Source organism: Cheilinus undulatus, linkage group 24 (assembly GCF_018320785.1).
Source record: "Cheilinus undulatus linkage group 24, ASM1832078v1, whole genome shotgun sequence".
NCBI classification, from domain to species: domain Eukaryota; kingdom Metazoa; phylum Chordata; class Actinopteri; order Labriformes; family Labridae; genus Cheilinus; species Cheilinus undulatus.
Window position 1 is genome coordinate 5,537,569 of NC_054888.1, and position 18,747 is coordinate 5,556,315.

Sequence of the window (18,747 nt, forward strand, 5' to 3'; positions counted from 1 at the left end):
TCTATCAACATATCCTGGTTACAGAAAAGCAACTTTCCCATCCTACAGCGTTCATTTCACTGACAAAAATATTACAAAAATGTCCAACCAAGACTTTTTCTTTGACAAAGACGAGATTATAACAAGCTACGTGACGATCTTTAATAATAAATACATGAAGGCTAGAGAAGGGCAGCTGCTAAAATCAAGAAATATAGCCGGGCCAGACATGGTCAGTGCCCCGTAAGCGGTTGGTAATGTCAAATGTTGAGCAAGTATGGATACATTTGATGAAAAATATGCCCTTTTAATTCCCAGTCTCCCTTTTAAATTTGGCAACATGACAAAATCACATAAAAAAGTGCATAAAAGCATGACAACAGAGCTGTATTTGAAGTAGTAGAAATGTTTTCTTCACTCAAAAATAAAATAAATCGAATGAAAAACTAAAATGAAAGGCATATCTTAGAGTGCATAAAAACTAAATTTGCACAGTTGTAGCTACAGTTGAAAAGGACATGTTTTAGACTCTGTATTTTGGGGCTACTTCTGTCAGCATCGGTAGCTATGCTTCAAAACAGCGCAGTGCATTGCAGGTAGACTGTTGCTAGGCTACGCGGAGTGTTGCATTCATGGCCTAAAGTACTGTGGGAAGATATGAAAAATTGTGAAACTGCATCTCAGGCATGACCACAGGCTGGACCACTTGGGGGCTGGTTCTGGGCCGCAGTTAGGCCACTAACTGAATAGACCAGGCTTATAGCATTGGTTCCCAACTGGTGGGTCGGGACCCAAAAGTGGATCGAGAATTGGTTTCAGGAAAAAAAAATTGGCAAAATATCTCTGATATGAAAGCACTAGGCAGACATCTATCCATATACTTTATTTTGCAGTGAAACTAGTAAATTCTGAGTGTTTTCTTGATATTTTCACTAATTTGTCCTGTTATCTTCAATGGAAATATCTTCAAAAAAGTTAGTTTTAATATGATAATTTGTAAATATCTTGTTACCTTTACAAAAAAACAACCAAAGTGTGTTATAATAGTAGAACATGGTGAGATAAATTGTTTACATGCATGTAAGTGTTTGCTGCCTCTTTGTTCAGGCTTTTGTAGTAATCTTTTTTTTTGTTGTTGAATTCATTTCATAAGATTTAGAAATTTGGGTCCCTACCTCACGCTACAGTAGGTGATGGGTCCTTTGGCTGGATCAGTTGAGAACCACTGGCTTAAAGCAGGTAGAATAAGGTGCTCTAAAACTCCAAAGTCCTGTAAAAGTTGTCATCCAGATATGATATCCTGTGAGTGTTTTCGTGCCATTTCATTCTGTAGAGCTTTTATGAGGTCAATCCTGGTTCACAATCTCCATTCCATCCCAAAGGTGCTGAGTGGGGTTGAGGTCATCAAACCATGTCTTTATAGTCATTTTGGAACAGAAAAGGGCCTTTCCCAAACTGTTGCCACAAAGTTGGAAGTGTAGCATGTCCAAAATGTTTTGGTATTCTGAAGCATTAAGACTGGCCTTCACTGGAGATAAGAGGTCTAGCCCAAACCCTGAAAAACAGCCCAAGACTGTGATCCTTTCCCTACTAACCTTCACAATTGGCACAATGCAGTCAAGCAGGTTACGTTCTCCCAGCATCCTCCAAACCCAGACTCACCCATCTGTCAAACAGAGAAGCATGAATTGTCTCAGTGGCTTGCATGCAGCTGCTCAGAAAGGAAACACATTCCATGAAGCTCCCACCACACACTGTTACGATTAACATTAGTGTCAGTGGAAGTCCAGAACTCTTCAGCTGTTGAATCAGCAGACCTCGCTGACTTTTACGTACCACGTATCTGAGAGGTTGTTGACCCCACATGGTCTTCTGCTTTATGGCTGAGTTGCTGTTGTTCCTAAACTCTTCCACTTTCTAATAATATCACTGACAGCTGACTGCCGAATATCTAGCAGGGATGAAATTTTAGAACCGTCTTATTGCAAAGGTGGCATCCATCCCAGTAGTGAAGTCTCTGAGCTCTTCAGAACGACCCATTTTGTATAACAAATGTTTGCAAATGGAGACTGCATGGCTAAATGCTTGTGGGTCTGATTGATACACCTGAACACAATAATTAACAGGTGTGGCCAAATATTTTTGTCCATATAGGGTAAATAAATATGAAGGGCATTAGTCAAAATAGCAGGTAAGCTGACCTGATAAATTACTGCAGTTTGATTAAGCTTAGGGGCTAAAGGTACTGGGCTGTAGCAGTAGCACTGTTTCCATCTATGACCTTCAACACATAGATCTCATGATGTACAGACCTAAACAGTCATGGCACACGTGATGTGATGTTTCTCCGATTAAGTGTGCCATTACACATTACACTACAACAGGCCATTTTTTTTTTCCAAACATGAGGAGCTTCTTCCTGTTAAACCAAGAAACAAATAGCAGCCTCTTGAACAAGCTCTCCACTGAAGCCTCAGCAGCTGCATGCTTTAATTTCACTGTCACTTTTACGTGACTGAGGGGAGCACGCAGAGTCTTAACTGAGGATAGAGGAACATGATGTCAGAATGAAGTCTTGAATTTAGAACTTAAAAAAGAAGTCTTGCCAGAAAGTAAGCTTTTTAGTCACACAGCCCTAAAAAAGTACTTGTAAATGTGTGTTACATCAGTGGTTATACCTATTTTCCTTATCACTCCTGTCCCCTTACATGCAGTCATGTGCATACGTTTTAGGCATGTAGGGCACAAGGACTGATCATGGGGCCTGATGTGTCACATCCTGGGAGTGCTGCGAGTCAGCTCGACACAGGAGTGTTTTGCTCACAGCCAAGGTGAAGGTCGACGGCATCACTTGCCTGGGCCTTTTCACACATGGTAATATGCCCACAGATCGCCTGCAGTTTTTTGGGCCTGTGGTACACCCACAGCGGCTCATGGCAACCCCACTACTTACCCAGACGATACCCATGGCTGTGCTCTCTCGCCACATCCACCCAAAAGGTAACTTGACATGCCAGATGGATTTGTTTCACACTTCCATCTGGAAAACCACTCATACACAGCGTTTGGGTAAAATGCAGAGCCTTTGAAAAGAACTCAGAGGGTGATTGGATGAACGTTCTGTCTGTCGCATCTTTACAGGCCAATCGGAGCAACTCAATACAAGACGTAGCCGCTACCGAGGAGTAAACTCCAAATAGAACTGCATAAGGCGAACCATGGCCACTTTTGATAAGAAAAGAACTCACTGCTGTTCTTTGTTCTTCTTTTAATGCAGAAATGTCAAAGTTCTGATAAAACTGCCGCTTTAGCAGCATCAATGCTAATCTCCTCCGCCATAATTGCACCGGCCTCTTGTTGCTGCTTGCTTACTTCACGAATCCGCCACGCCAGAAAGTACTGCCCTCGTCGCTGATTGGTCCTGTCAGTTTCTAACTGGGCCCAGACGGTTCAGGCAGGAGCTGTGCAAGATGGATTCGCCAGTGAGAAACATGGAAACAGGCATATCCATCTGCTTTGCAAAGTTATCCTATAGGTGTTTCCCATGCCCCTGGTAATATGCAAGGTCATCCAGAGCATGATGGGGTTGTGTCAACCCTCCTTCCTGCCTGTTAGGGCCTTCAGGTGGCCATATATGCCTAACTTCAGCCTCAATTTTTGGCCAAAACATGCCTAGAAGTTTTGCACAATACTCTGTTTAGCAAAGCCAGTCCCCTCAAGAAAGCACACACTGACCTATTTTTTTCAAAAAATATACAAATTTAAAATTTTAATTAATAGTAATATCCCAACAGAAAAGACCATAATTCCCTTGTTTCTAGCAAAAGACATTTTGTATAAACAATCCAGTAAGTGTAGATAGACCAGATAAATTCCTACATCCCCGCTAAGATGTTTAGAATTACCCCTAGGGGACCTGAACCCGAGGTTGGGAACCAGTGCCTTTCAGAATCCAATAAAATCCAACCCACTCTAATTTCATAGTACATTAAAAAAACCTCAACATTTACCAAAGTGCTGCACAGTGAAAAAGGCACAAATACAAACACATCCACCACAAATGGTGTCATAAAGGTCTACAGCATAAAACTAGTAAAGAAAATAGTCATGTCTGAGTTGTGTTTATTATTATTTGTTTATCCAGAAGGGCCAGTCATATACTATGGGATCATGTTATTTTTAAGGGTGCTTCTCACTAAGTCATGAATACATTTGCATGACAAAAGCAGCAGCTGTTATAGCTGATAAAATCAGCAGAGGTACAGGTTAACAACAACTCAGCTGTGCACATGAGTACGCAATTTGAAAAGCCTCAGTCCACATTTAGGATCAGGTCTGCCACTTTGCAGGTGGATTGTGGTCGTTTTAGTCCAAACTTAAAGTTCCTAGACAAACCAGAAAGTACTTTAAAGGCTCTAATTATGCTCTTAAGTTTCACTTCACTGCTCTTTGTTTGCATCTTTCTAGGAAAAAAATGTAGCTAGTAAAGATTTGGATAAATTATGGTATCAGTGGGGCACCCGTGTGTAAAATTTGACTTCTTCATGTACCGTTTGTAATCGCTGGCATGGGCTGTACAAACATTTACACCCTACACGTATCTCCTGCCTGCGTTCAAAGCCACTCAGACTGTGTCAACATTGCATCACTGCAGCGCTGGGATGAATCACAGCAGGTCCACTCCCAGTTTGGGAGAGAAAGAGAAAATAAAGACTGACTCATGCTTGAATTTTTGTCATACCTCAAGTCTCTTATATCAGACTTTAAAGGGTAGGTCAGGTTAGATTCAATATTTGTCTTGTTTTTAATCAATCCCATGTGCAGAGCCAAACTAACAATGGTTGTACCCTGCCTGCAAAGATTGTGCATGTATCCAAAACCTAAAACAGCCATTGGTCAGTATAAAAGAGTAACAAAGAAACATAGCCCACACATATTAAGGATGTATTAATCCTCTGCTGAAAATAGTCCTAAGGCAACTCTTCTCCAGTTTGATAAACGTTTGATGAAAACAACTAAACTTATGACCACCTTTGTAAGAATTCCCCTTACTCTCCCTTCAAAATAGTTTCACAGTTCAATAACACAACAAAACAAGAGAATAGACACGCTTGTGAACCAGAGTTAATAAAGCAATAACAGAGGTTTTGGTGGGAAATCTTCAGCCTACAGTCCGCCGCTTTCAGACTATTTCACAATCGGTACATGATGAGTGGTTTTCATTAGCAGAAGGTCTGCAGAGCACAGCCATTAGTACTGCCCAGGACCGCGTGTTAGTGAGAGTCTGTGCGCCCGGTCCGAGTCAGTCCATCTGTCTAACCTGCCATATGTTTCACATCACTGGGACGAGAGAGGGGAAGGGGGGAGCCGGCCAGACATATGGGTCTAGCTTTTACATGTGCCATATGAGTACAACACACAGTCTTGCACTGAGAGAGCTTTAATACTGAAGGAGGTAACAGGAGGTAAAGTGTGAAGTTATGCTTTAACTTTCTCCACATGCAAATTTAGAAGAGAAAAGATCCTTGAGAGGATATGCGACTAAATTTGGTGACTATCCTTTATAACCAGCATAAATTAATTCATAACAGCTGCTGTGAATTTTTGATCCTGCACACATGTAATCATACATATGCAGATGATAGTCGCTTTCATCTTTTAGAGATCGGAGACCCTCTCCTACCACTCTGCCCAGATAACTCCACACTAGAGGTTAATTCCTGCCTGGCATCTCCCCTTCTGCCCCCGCAGTGCCACTGCCTGTGGAAACACGCTCCTCTGGCCCAGTGGAAGCCGTCAAAGCTGCGGTTTAATGACTGTGAAAGGAATTCTGCTAATTGGCAGACTAAGAGTTGACTGGCAGCGGCGTGCTTTGGTCCAAGTTGCTCCTGACAGGCTGCATGTGTTGAATAGTTTGTTTCAGTGAGTTGGCAGTGAAGCAGACTGACAGATCGGCTCTATTAACTTCCAAGAAGTTTAATTCCGTGTCATACTATGGTATTCTAATTCTACACCAACTAAAAATGTAAAACTTAGCTGAAATGCACAGCTTTTTGTCATCAAACTTCCGAAGTTTTTGCATGGGTTTGACAATCTGTGAAATGTTATTTTCCTAAGGAAGAGGACTGATTAAAAAAATAAGCTAACGCTAAGAGAGAGAAAGTTTGCTTATGCTAGCACTAAAGTCTAAGCAAGTGGAAACAGCTCTTCAGCTCACTTTTGATGTTCTCTGTCCTCTTGCAGGCATATTTGTGTTTTATTTCTACTTTAATGTAGATTTAAACATGTGATATAGAGCTAGGCTAATTGATAACCTTATAGCTTTCCAGTATTTATGCTAAACCCAGCTAAGAGTGTCCTAGCAGCAAATTAAGCATGGAAAAAAACATTTGAAAATAACTATTTGATAGCATATTTGCCCTTGCTATACAGTATTTTAATCAAAATATAAAGCAAAAACTGGAAGATGATTAGCCTACATTAGCATAAAAGTTGGAAGCAAGTTAGCCACTCCTGTGTCTGAAAGTAGAACATTTCTCCCTGACTTAAAGCCTACTATGACTATTAAGTATCCTTTCTATTAGCTTAAGCATGGTTTTTCATTATCTCAGTTGTTCAGGGCAAACAAAGAGACAAAGAGCTAGGCTAGCTGAACACCTTGTATTTCAGGTGTTTATGCTAACCCAAGCTAGTAATGTCCTACTTGTTTCAAACAAGCATAAAAATAGCAAATAAGTTCTAAATTGCAAATTAGTTTTTGGTAAACAGAATGGACTGGACTATTCTGTAAGAAGCTAAAGCCAAGAGGAGTTTAGCTTTGTTAGCATTGGTTTTGAGGCATAGCAAACAGAAACAGGTAGCGTTGCGGTGTCCAAAAGGCAGGAAATATCCACCTGCACTTTCAGAGTCCGCTTTAATTATATTCTATCCCTTTTTTGAAAGCTACATGTTTGAGTTAATAGTAAAGCCATGCCAGCTTTATCCTAAAAAAAGCAAATAGTGTCCTATTAGCTTCAAGTATACTGTAATATATCAAAATAGTGTGTACTTTTTGTGTAATAATGACATGACAATTTGCTCCATGATTTTTTTTTATTTTATTTTATTTTTTTTGGTACTGAGAAAGCTTCAGTTTTAATATGCATTTCAAGTCTTTGTGCTAAGGTTGTCTTTGTAGGGCTAGCTTTATTGCTAACCTTAGTTAGCAGTATCCAGAATCTTTAAACTAAATGTAAAAATATCAAACAAAACACTCTGTGACAAAAAAGAAATGATAGATTTATTGAGGCTATAATGTGCTGTATGTAAGTGAAGACACTGTACTGGACATAAATGGACACAGCAAAGTAAACGAACAGCACATAAGCTGAGACAACAAGACAACAAATGCAGCTTTCAACAGATGCACATGAAATTCTCCCCATAGCTTATTCTCCCCAGATAAAACCTTTTACTTGTGATGACGGCTTGTGATTAGAAACTGATGAACAACTAGATTCAGAAGTCGGCGCGTCTCCTGGAAGCGAAAAGTCTTACACGTTAATATTCAGCTTTAGAAAGTGAGCAGGGTTTTGAGTTGCGTGTCCTTCTTCTAGGCTTTCTGCAACACTCTTGTCCAGGCAATGTCAAAGAAAGGCAACAAAACTGTACCCAACCAGCCGGTGGCTGACTGTTCCAGACTTTCAGATAAAGCTGGGAGCACAAAGTTCACAGTAGAAGGCAGCTGCTCTGCTGCTGTGCAGGTGATAGAAAGGCGATGGGATGGCCCGGGGGGAAGATGGTCACAGGGGCTTTTATTACCCATGCCACATCATAAGAACCCCTGTGGTTTTCCTCCCATCAGGGCGGAGACTTTGTCCTTTTCACACCTCGGTGTGAAGTGCTGCAAGGGCTGCTGGAAAGATGAGTCCCTCAGGCTTCCTGTTTATTGGTTTGAAATTTCCCTCCAAACTATAGAAACAGGCTTCTGCAGTGCGTGCAAGGCCTGTTTGTTGTCCACAGAGCTGCCTAAGTAAAAGTAGCATTGTCCTAGGACATTCAAATTTAATGTAAATGATCTAATAAGAAATGCTAAAAAAGATTGTTATTTATTCCTGTTTTTCTGAGAGTCATTTGTTAAGCTTATAGTGTCTCGTGCATGTATATGTGCTTTAAATACAGTATAAAATAACATAAAAATTATATTAAATGGGGGGATAAAGTGGCGTAAGGTATTTTTTATCTTCACATACTGAGAAAGGCTGCTTTTACATGCTAGGCTAGTCACTTTATCCTAATATTTATCAGACAAACTAAGAACAGTAATGAGGTTGTCGTCTAACATTGCAACTACTCCTTTAAAGGGATCTATTTAAGTGAATATACCACGAAGCTTGATTGCTCTTTCAAGTCTTTTGTTAGCCTGAGTGACCCATTTAATCCTCACCGTAATTGCTTTAACACATCACTGGTAACATTGATTTTCATAACAGAATAAACAGGATTGAATAAAACTTGGCCACTGGCACGTCTTTGAAAGCTTTTCAAAGTGAAGTGGACAAATGAGGGCAGAGGTTCAGTAGCTGTATGTGCGTTTCAGCGTGAGAGTCGTGGATAAATGACAAAACTAGGTCATTGTGCCACCGTTTCCCACTCATCATTGTGGGTTGAATGGAAACACAGAACGTTAAGTGGGAGCAGTGGTGGCTGCACCATCCACAAAGCTTTGAACGCAAGGCAGCTCAACCGTCTTGACGCCCCAGGGCGCCTTTTACTCCTTGGCTATGGATCCTCGCTCTCCTCTGTCTGGCTGTATCTGTCTAATAAGAATAGCAGGGAGAGGAATTAGGACTGGAACGATACAGACTGAAGTCACCTCATTTTCTCTCCTAAGAGCAAATGTGTCAGCTCCTTTTGTCTCTTTCGATTTGTGTGTTTTTTGAAGACTAGTTCAATATTGTTGAGAATACTTTTGATGCATGTGCTACTGTTTTGTCTGCTTGCACTCTTTATGCTAAGCTTGGCTAGTACTCTTCACTTTATATTAAGTGTCCAAATGAAATGGCATTCATTTTTCTTGCGTTGAGCCTGACCTCCCCCTTTAGAGAAAGAAGTTTGCCTTATTGCAGGGGTGTCCAAACTATGGCCTTGGGGCCACATGTGGCCCACGGTCCAATTTTGAGTGGTCTGCAGCAAATTCTAGAGCTAAAATATAATATGGACCACATTTGAACATGGAACTTGTGTCTGATGTATTATACTTCATGCTTTTAGCATAATGCGGTGCAACCTGCTAATTCTGTAAACAAACATCTTGACAGAAGAATTTATTGATGTGTTTTTGTGACTGAACCAAGACAGCAATGTACATTGTAAAACTATTGGCAATCAAAATAATAATATCTTGTTTTCTAACTCCCTGATAGGTTATGGCAGCAAATAGCTTTACCAGTAATATTCCAGGGGCGGAGCCAGTGGCAGCTAGGGTCAAACATGGCCCCTAAAATCTGATTGGTATCCCCAAAAACCTGAAAATGATTGTCTGTTTGCCTCGTCACCCATTAAACCAAATGTTTATTGTTAGTTCAGACAGGACATGGAGTCAAGCTCTGCCCACATCAGCTGATCCAACATAAGCCTTCATCAGCTGACGGCCAGCTGATTGTCTTAAAGCATGTTATCGGCTAATCACTGCTCTGCTGCCTTTTATAAATTGCTCTTGTTTGGCCATGATCTGCCACTCTCTCTCTTTCTCATTAAAAGGAGTTTTATAGAAATATTTAATATTCTTTCCAATTGTAATTTTAGCTTTTTTGGTCAAAAAGACATACCATATAATTTCAGGCTATTTCATAATTGCTTAACCCTAAGGAGGTCCTTTAATATCCTAACACATTTGTCCTTAACGACAAAAAAATGTCCACTTCCCAAAAACTGCTGTAAAATAAGAAATTAAAACTCGTTTTTGCCTGATGAAAAAGATAAAATTAACAAAATGAGATTAAAAAAACAAACAAACAAAAAGTGCATTTGTGGTCGTAAAGACAGAAAACATCTGCTTCCCAAAAACCGCTGTAAAAATATTATCTGTTATTTATTTATTTTTACAAGTTTTAAATGACACAATTTTTTAAAACTACTTCAGCCTGAAATATACATTTCGAATATCATTGAATTTTTATATGCGACTCCACTGTTTTTTATTAAAAATAAAGCAAAAATAATTCCCTTAAAGTACATCTAAAAAGTTGTTGATTATTATTATTAGGCCATGGGATGGGTCAGTGATTGGCAGCAACATTGAGTTTAAAGAATGTTTTTTTTTGTTTGTTTTGTTTTTTGCAGTGTCAGATAAAAAAAAACTTGCATTCCTGGTCCCAAGGACAAAAAATATTGGCTTCCCAATAACTCCTTCAAAAAATTATCTATTGTTTTTTTTTTACCATTTTAAGTGAGTCAGCCTTTTAAAAATACTTCGGCATGAAATATTCAAATAAAATAATAGTAATTTTTGGGGGGCTTTAACGCTTTAAAGGCTAGTAAGTTAACACGACTCCTTTGTTTTTTATGGTTTGAAAAAAAAAAAACAGAAATAATTCCCATAAAATACATCTCAAAGGGAAGTTTATCGCTATTAGGCCCTGAGATTGGTCATTGATTCAGTCAGTGATTGGCAGCAACATTGATTTTGAAGCTTTTTTTTGTTTGTTTGTTTTTTTTGTTTTTTTTTTGCAGTGTCAGATAGAAAAAAAACTTGCATTCCTGGTCCTAAGTACTACATATATATATATACATATATATATATATATATATATATATATGTATATATATATATGTTAACAATTTTAAACAAGTCAATCTTTTAAAACTACCTCTGCCTGAATATACATATCAAATATAAATAATATTTTTGGGTTCTTAACCCTCTAAAGGCCAGTATGTTAACAGAGGTCCACTGTTTTGGATACAACAAAATCACAAAACGTAAACACACACATACAGATGTTTTTTTACACACACCATTATCTAACAACAATAGCGACACACAATAGCTTGAAAATAAAAAACTGAACGGAACAAAATAACCCTAGGATCTCTTAAGGGTTAAAAAAAAAAACTCCTCATAGGGGCTTAAATGTCAGTTCTCCATCTTTAGAGCTAAAATCTGTCAGTTTTTTGCTGTCTGGAGGAACAAGAAGGAATCAGAGCAGCATAGTAAGTAGCACCCCTCCACTGAAGTGTCCTTGAACGCAGCATTTACCCCCATCAGCAGGAGTCTGTAGCTTACATTGATCTTTAACCTTCCTTTGAAGTTGGTACAAAGAGCACTGGCCTGTGGGGATTCATAAAATTTCCTAAAATCACAGACCGACTGTGAACGCACACCAGAAGCTGCAAATGTTTTTCCTGGGTTGGTGAATTTGCCCTGTTGTGTATAAACACTCACAGGTTGAATCTCTCATGCCAGCCTGTTTTTCATGCCTGCTCTCTCCGTCTCTCCTCAGATCTCAACCCTGAGGCGCCAAGGCAGGACTCTGTTCTCCACCGTGCCGGAGACTGCTGAGAAAGAAGCTCAGTCGCTGTTTGTCCAAGAGGTAAAGCTAACACATACCTAGGCTTGAGCCAGCTTTGTCCCGTCTTTATCCCGAGATCTTAGCTGAACCTCTCTCTCGTGATCTAGCCTTTTGTTTGGAGCACAGCCATGTTTTCCAGCCTAACGCAGGTGCTTCTGCTCTGTCCAGCAGGATCTAACACCCCAAAGACCGATCAGACACTAGGGCCAATAAGCTGAGGCATGATCCAGTCAAGGATCTGATTTGTTTACGGTGTAGGGTGAGACTTTAGAGTTTTGTTGACTGAAAAATCTCTGCTCCTAATCTCTGCTAAAATGAACTCCCACGCATGTCCTCCGCCCTCACATGTTTCCTGACAATACGGAGGATCGGCCGCATATGGAATCCACAGTTCACCGGTGGTTCACGTCGTGTTGTTTCAGGGGGGAGATGAGCGCAGGGTTAGGCTGGGGTGCGGCCAGATAGAGCCTGACAGGGGATAGTCCCCCCGCGGCTGCAGCCAGGAATGACATCACGACTACATCTGGAGCAGCTGTGCAGCCTCACACATATGGATGTTGTTGTTATGAATTTATTTTTCCACTTTTTAGCGACTCTCTATTTCAGTCCACATGTGTGTTTTATGCATTTGCAGAATTGATGAACACGTATTGTCATAGAGCAAACCAAGATGAACTATGTGGCGAACAAAATCGCTCAGAAAATGTTGACTAGCAAATGTCTTTTGGCTTAAGGAGACTTTTATTTTATTAAGATGGCAAAAAAATCCATGAATGTTACCCAAACTTAAATCTTGGTAGTGCTGTTTCCCATTATCAGAACATGAAATCTGATTCCTTCGATCTCTTGTGCTTTAATGACATGTTTGATCTAAGCCAGGATCATCCAAACATCCGATCAGCACTTTTTTACTTCCTGATGTAGAGAAAGATAAATGTTTGCCTTCTGCTAAAGCCCCTCTAGACCTTCAACTCTGCCTTTAAAGAAACTTTACAAGTGCATTCCTTTCTTAAAAATAGAGGTTAATCTAACAGACCGAGACTTTTCTGAGGTTGTTTCAGAAACCTGACGCTGTCCGTGTCTGGACCATTATTCCAGCTAAATGTCTTAATTTGCTCCTGTTGAAACGACCCCTTGCTTTCTTTTCATTTTCTGTCTCTGCAGTGTATCAAAACCTACAAGTCCGACTGGCATGTGGTCAACTACAAGTACGAGGAGTATTCTGGAGACTTCCGCCAGCTTCCAAAGTGAGCATAAGTTGTTAAGGAAGTATTGTAACAGTGAGGCCAATTCCTTTATTTTTGCTTTAAACATTTGAGTTTGACATCAAAATATGAAAATCAGACAAGAGACCAACATGTCAGCATTTGTGTCCGGGTATTTACATCTGGATCTGATACACAACTTAGAAGATAGCAGTATTTGTCATGGAACAGCACATTTTAGGTGAGCTGAAGTATTTGAACAGATTGACTTAAAATAGTGAATGAGACTTAATTTTTAGCTGCAATAACTGTGTCAGGCCTGTGACCCACTGACAGGCCCGCCCACAGAAAAACCCAGAGGATGGGACCTCCCTAGTTTTGGTTTATTGATGATATTAATGTGTGTTGGATCAGTAGCATTGGTGCTAGCATCCTGGCTAACAGTTAGCTCATTTTGGAGCTGAGAAGTGTCCTGATGTTGGAATGATGTATTTGTGGCAATTTCACCACTTTTCCCCATCTATTATCCCCATATCTCTTCTGCTGCTTCTAACCCGTTTCTGCGGCTTTTTCTTACTACTTTCTGCCCCTTTTCTTTAACCACTTCTTGCCCATATTTGCAAATATTTGCCCAAATCTGCAACATCTTTTTGCATTTTTTGCCTACTTTAAGAGTTTTTCTCCCATTTTTACCACTTTTTGTCTGTGTTTTTTGCCCTTCTTGCCTGTTTTCACCCATTTTGGCTTCTTTTTTTAACCACCTTTTGCCCTTTTTGCCCATTTTTGCAACATTTTGCCTTCTCTAGCTGCTTTTTGCCACCTTTCATCCACTTTTGCCATTTTATTGTTTTATTTAAACCATTATTATCTGCTTTTCTGCCATTTTTGCCTCTTTCTGTCCATTTCTTGCAACTTTTAACTCATTTTGCCATTTACACCAATTTTTGCAGGGTTTTTTTTAACTTTTTGCCCATTTTTGCCATATCTTTTTTGCCACATCTTTTACCAGTTTTCACCCCTTTCTGCCACTTTTTGCTCATATTCACAATTGTTTTTTGCCCATTTTTTGGCCCATTTCTGGAGCATCTTTTTGCATTTATTGCCCTTCATAAGAGCTTTTTACCATTCTTTCTGCCTTTTTTTCTATTTTTTGTCTATTTTTTACTGTTATTTTTGGGTGTTTTTATCCAATTTTTGCCTCTTTTTCCACCCATTTTAGTCCTTTTTTTAACCAACTTCTGCCCCTTTTTTGCCCATTTTTGCAACATTTTGCGTGCTCTAGTTGCTTTTTGCCACCTTTCATCCATTTTTGCAAGTTTTTTCTCCGTTGAACCCATTTTTTTCTGCTTTTCGCCAATTTTTGTCACTTTCTGACCATTTCATAACACTCTTTGTTACTTAAATGACATTTTCACCCTTTTCTCCCATTTTGCCACTTTGCATCAATTTTTGCAGGGTTGTTTTTTCCAACTTTTTGTACATTTTTAACATTTCTTTTTTGCCACTTCTTTTGCCACCTGTTTCTGTCATTTTTGCCAATATTTGCAAATGTTTTGCCAATTTTTTTCTCATGTCTGTAGCATCTTTATGCATTTATTGCCTACTTTTGCTAATTTTGCCATTCTTTTTGCCTGTTTTTACTACTTTTTGTCACTTTTGGCACTTTTTTTGCTGTTTTTGCTGCCTATATCCCATTTTCATCTCTTTTCACTCATATCCTTTAAAAATACTTTTTGCCCATTTTTTCAATTCCTTTTCGCAACATTTTGCCTACTTTACCTGGTTTTTTACCACCTTTTGTCCATTTTTGCTGCATTTTACCTATATTTTCTGCTTTTCCTGATTTTTACCACTTTCTACCTATTTCTTGGCACTCTTTGCCATTTTTTTTGTCATTTTTCACCCATTTTTAGCCCATTTTGCCAAGCTTTGACAATTTTGCTCATTTTTTTCACCACTTTTGCCACTTTTTTGGGTTTTTTTTTCCTTTATTTGATAGGACAGTGGATAGAGTCGGAAACAGGGAAGAGAGCGGGGAGAGGCATGCAGGAAATAGTGCCACAGGCCAGATTCAAACCCGTGTCGCCTGCATACATGGCGCACGCCTTAATCACTTGACTATCGGTGCGCCCACTTTTGCCACTTTTAACCCATTTATGCCATATCTTCTTACTATTCTTACCCATTATTGCCACTTTTCACCCATTTTTTGTCTCTTTTCACAATTATTTAACGATTCACTTTGCTTTCAAAACTGTTGTCTTGGTTCCTTCTATTTTATTTTCTGGCATCCTGATATATTTGCACATCATGGCTTAGCTATAGAGTCTAGCATTACTTTACAAATAGTTCAGTGAGTCCATCCTTCCATGGGCCCCCAGTTTGGTAATATTTTTAATGTCCATGATTGCACGTGCCACAGCCCCTGCTTGCTCATGATGCTGTAAAATCCCTCAAAGAGACTCAGTTAATCCTTCTGTGTTTGGTGACACTGCCCTTTGTTTACAGCCCTCCTGGATGTTTAGCCCAGATCTCTAGAAAAACGGAAATTTATGTCTTTGTGGCTCTGGGCTCTTCCACAAAAACAATAGAAGGCTTCCTATGTTTTTCTAACAAGGATAAGCAAAGCTATTCTGGGACTGCGGCTGCTGATTGATATCATTTAAGCTCAAGGGAAATCCCATGATGCCTGCAGCGTCCTTGGTCGAACCACTTTTTCCTTAGGGGCTGGAATGTGCGTTACAGATGTTGTGTGACACGTATGGAGTTTAAACTAGACCAGCCCACGTACTGACCTTGGTCTTGACACTGTGGATGGTAGTAGTTCCCCAGAGTGAGCGTGGTCTTGTGAATGTTAAAGGCCAAGCTGTCTGACAGAGGTTTGTGCTGCACTTAACGAGGCAAACTTTGAGCTACATCTTGTAAAACTAGAAGCACTAGAGACGTACTTTTATATTCTTGAAGCAACACTGGAAAAGTTGTGAATAGTCCCATATTTCCTTTGTACCAAAAGTGATTCCAGTTCTGCCTCTGTAGATTTTTACAGCACTATTTCATTACCCTTTAGTTTGGCCTTTCTATGACCTTCATACTTGAAGCCTTGATTAATTTTGAAATCTCCGTACCAGATTCCTGACTTGACCTCAGAAGTCGGATCTTGTGCAGTAATATTTTGCACCTGCTTCCAAAACAAACCATCATGATTTCAGGATCCACCCTCCGTCTTATGAGGTGTTAAATGGATTCCTGCTCCTTCATCTTTCAGAGGTAGAGCCTTTGTTCACTGAGCTTGGGAATAAGCTCCCACTTCAAATTCAGGTGGCAGACTCTTTTGTTTCAAAACTTGGTTTAAAGCTTACCTTTTTATAGTCTGGCTGGCCCAGGAGGGTTAAACAGTAGCTAAGGGGAGTGTGGTAGGATTACTAAGCAGCTTGATTATAATAAAAAAATAGAAAAAGCAACTCAATTTGAATTGAACTTAAATAACCGTGAAGGATTCAGCTGAAGCATGTATGTATGTGCCAGAAAAAAACAAGAAGTTAAAGGTTTGGGTCTCTAGTTTAGCATGTAGGCTACAGTACTCACTGCACTTAAAGATGTTTGGTGCATTTCCACCCACAGTCTCTCTGCTGCATTTCCTGTCCATCTTTGTCTGTCTAGCTCAATTATACATCAGATAAAGAGTAGGAATGGTTTGCCAAAGTTTTGGATAAATAGCTGAAGTAGTTGCTAGCTACATCTTACTATTATTGGTAGCGTGTGTGTCTGTCTTGATTTGCACACCACACCATTGCTCCAATTGTCCCTGATACCGCTCAGAATACATCTCTGGTATACTGGTTCGAAACTGGTGCCATAAAAAATCATAAATATGTACAGATTTTCGATAAAATCCCAATTGCTTTGCCTTTCACTTCAGATTTCCCCCTCTATAACACATGCGCTAACTCTGGTGCATTGCAGAGGAGAGTTAGCCTTCACCCTGAAACTGAGGCAGACTTTACCATTAGGCAATGGGAGACGATTGAGGCTCCACCTCTGTCATCAGGCAAATCCATTTTGAAAGGCTCCAATCCACAACATTTGTGCTGATTCAAACACTGTTCAAACAAATCAGCAGCATTTAAGCAGAATGAGGTGGTAGCTATGGGTGGGGTTTAGTTATACTCAAAGTAGTTTGCAATGGCTGACTCCAGTGCGATGATTACCTCGGATGTAGCATTAGCATAGCATCAGTTATACTAGAACTGGATCAACATTAAACAACAATAAAAACTTTTCAACCTTCGACCTGCTTCTGCATGCGTTGGTGAGAGTTATAGGGTAGTAGTTGTGTGAGTGGTCATACACAGTAGCTGCTGGTGGAGTTATTAGCTCGGACATAGCCACAGCGGCAGTTTTGGCAGAACTGGGCAACATTTCTGTAGTTGAACAAGGGCAGAGAGCAACTCTGAAAGCTTTTCATGACAGGAAAGATTTGTTCCTCTTCTGCCAGCCTGTTACGGCATGGGTTTGCAGGTGGGGTTTGCTGAATTTTCTAATGGCTGCTGCCGCCGTAGCTGTTAGCTTAGATGTAGCTGGAGGAAAGTGGTAGTAAAATCAAAACTGGACCACATTTCTTTTAGAAACAAGAGTCTAGAGTCACACTGAAAGCTTGTCTTTGCAAAGAGAATATTTTTGCACATCTCTAGGACTAGGACTGGGCAAGTTGCAATATTTCTTTAACTTGAAATGCATCAAAATACCAGTTTAATACTTTTTTGCAGCAGAAATTTTATGCATATAATGCAAGCATTTGTGTGTTTTTTTAATAAACATTCCTGCTTTATTAATGTATATGTTTTTCTTATTTAAAGTGAGATTGGCATAAAAATAATCATCCACTTCATATATAGCAATTGATATAAAATTTGCAGTATGAGCCAAAATAATCCCAATTACACATTACTTTTTAATTGTTTTTCCCTTGCATATTATATCTAATATTGTGCACATTATAATGCATGAGTATAATAAAATAAGTTCACACAAGTAGTTAATCCATGGTAGCATGAAACTGAATATGAAGGTGCTATAAGCTTTATGCTATAAAGGAGGAGGCTGGGGTGGAGGAGGTTAAGCTTTGCTAGCAGCAGCGTGGTGCATCAGCTTTCAGGCAAAGAGGGATTAGTGAGAAGTATTTCATATTTAAATACAAATTTACACATTCGTGACAATGCATGCATTAAAATAAGGAGAGGATTGTGAGGATATGTCTGAAGTTATAGTTTGACAAAGCTATGATTGACTTTTTTTCAGCCAAGGAGCAGAGACGTTGCTAGTCCAGGCTAACTGTCTGTTGGCTCTATCTCCATACTAATCACATGCTCACTCAAGGATGATATTCCCTGTAAGTAAACAAGAGTTTAAGTTGGCCTGCTCTAACAGATCTTTTCTCTGTACTTTCAGTAAAGTGTTGAGACCTGAGAAACTTGCTGCTCACCTCTTTGAGGTGGATGAAGATGTGGAAAAAGACGAGGTAAGTTATACACCATCTTTGCTCTTTATTAAAGGAACCCAGTTTTTCCCATAGTCCTCTAGGATCTCCTTCTGTTCTTGTGTTTAATAAGGCCAGCTTTTAATGGAATCCTTGTGTTGATGACTCCACACTTATGGAAACTAGCTCAACTTTTCTCCTTGCGTCACTGAGTTACGATCAAAAGCATTAATTTTAAGCAAGGGGAAACAGAGCAAACTGTTCAATTTATAGCTCAATATATCTTCGTTTATGTAATGCGCTCCTTGAGATGTGTTAGTCTGCAGTTTCCCAGAATAGCTGTGACATCTTCATGCCATTTGTGGCACTTTAAAGCTACATCCCCTTCCAATAATTACCTTCCTTCAGGCATTGACTTTACCAAAGGTCATTGACCTTTAATAGACACGCTGTCATGGCTGAGATCTCCTGAGATTAGAGCAGTGCAGCATCGATGTAAATGTTGATCCTAATTAAGAGCAGGACTGACTGGAAA

The 18,747-nt window shown here is 39.6% G+C and overlaps 1 protein-coding gene across 5 annotated transcripts in view; it reads left to right on the plus strand.

Moving 5' to 3' along the window:
* LOC121506166 (dedicator of cytokinesis protein 9-like) overlaps window positions 1–18,747 on the plus strand; it is a 107,051-nt gene that overhangs the window by 42,429 nt on the left and 45,875 nt on the right. For all 5 annotated transcript variants that reach the window (XM_041781797.1, XM_041781799.1, XM_041781801.1 and 2 more), the window contains exons 3-5: window positions 11,463–11,552; window positions 12,696–12,778; window positions 18,185–18,254. In XM_041781797.1, coding sequence (XP_041637731.1) covers window positions 11,463–11,552; window positions 12,696–12,778; window positions 18,185–18,254 — 243 coding nt within the window. The remainder of the gene's footprint in view (window positions 1–11,462; window positions 11,553–12,695; window positions 12,779–18,184; window positions 18,255–18,747) is intronic.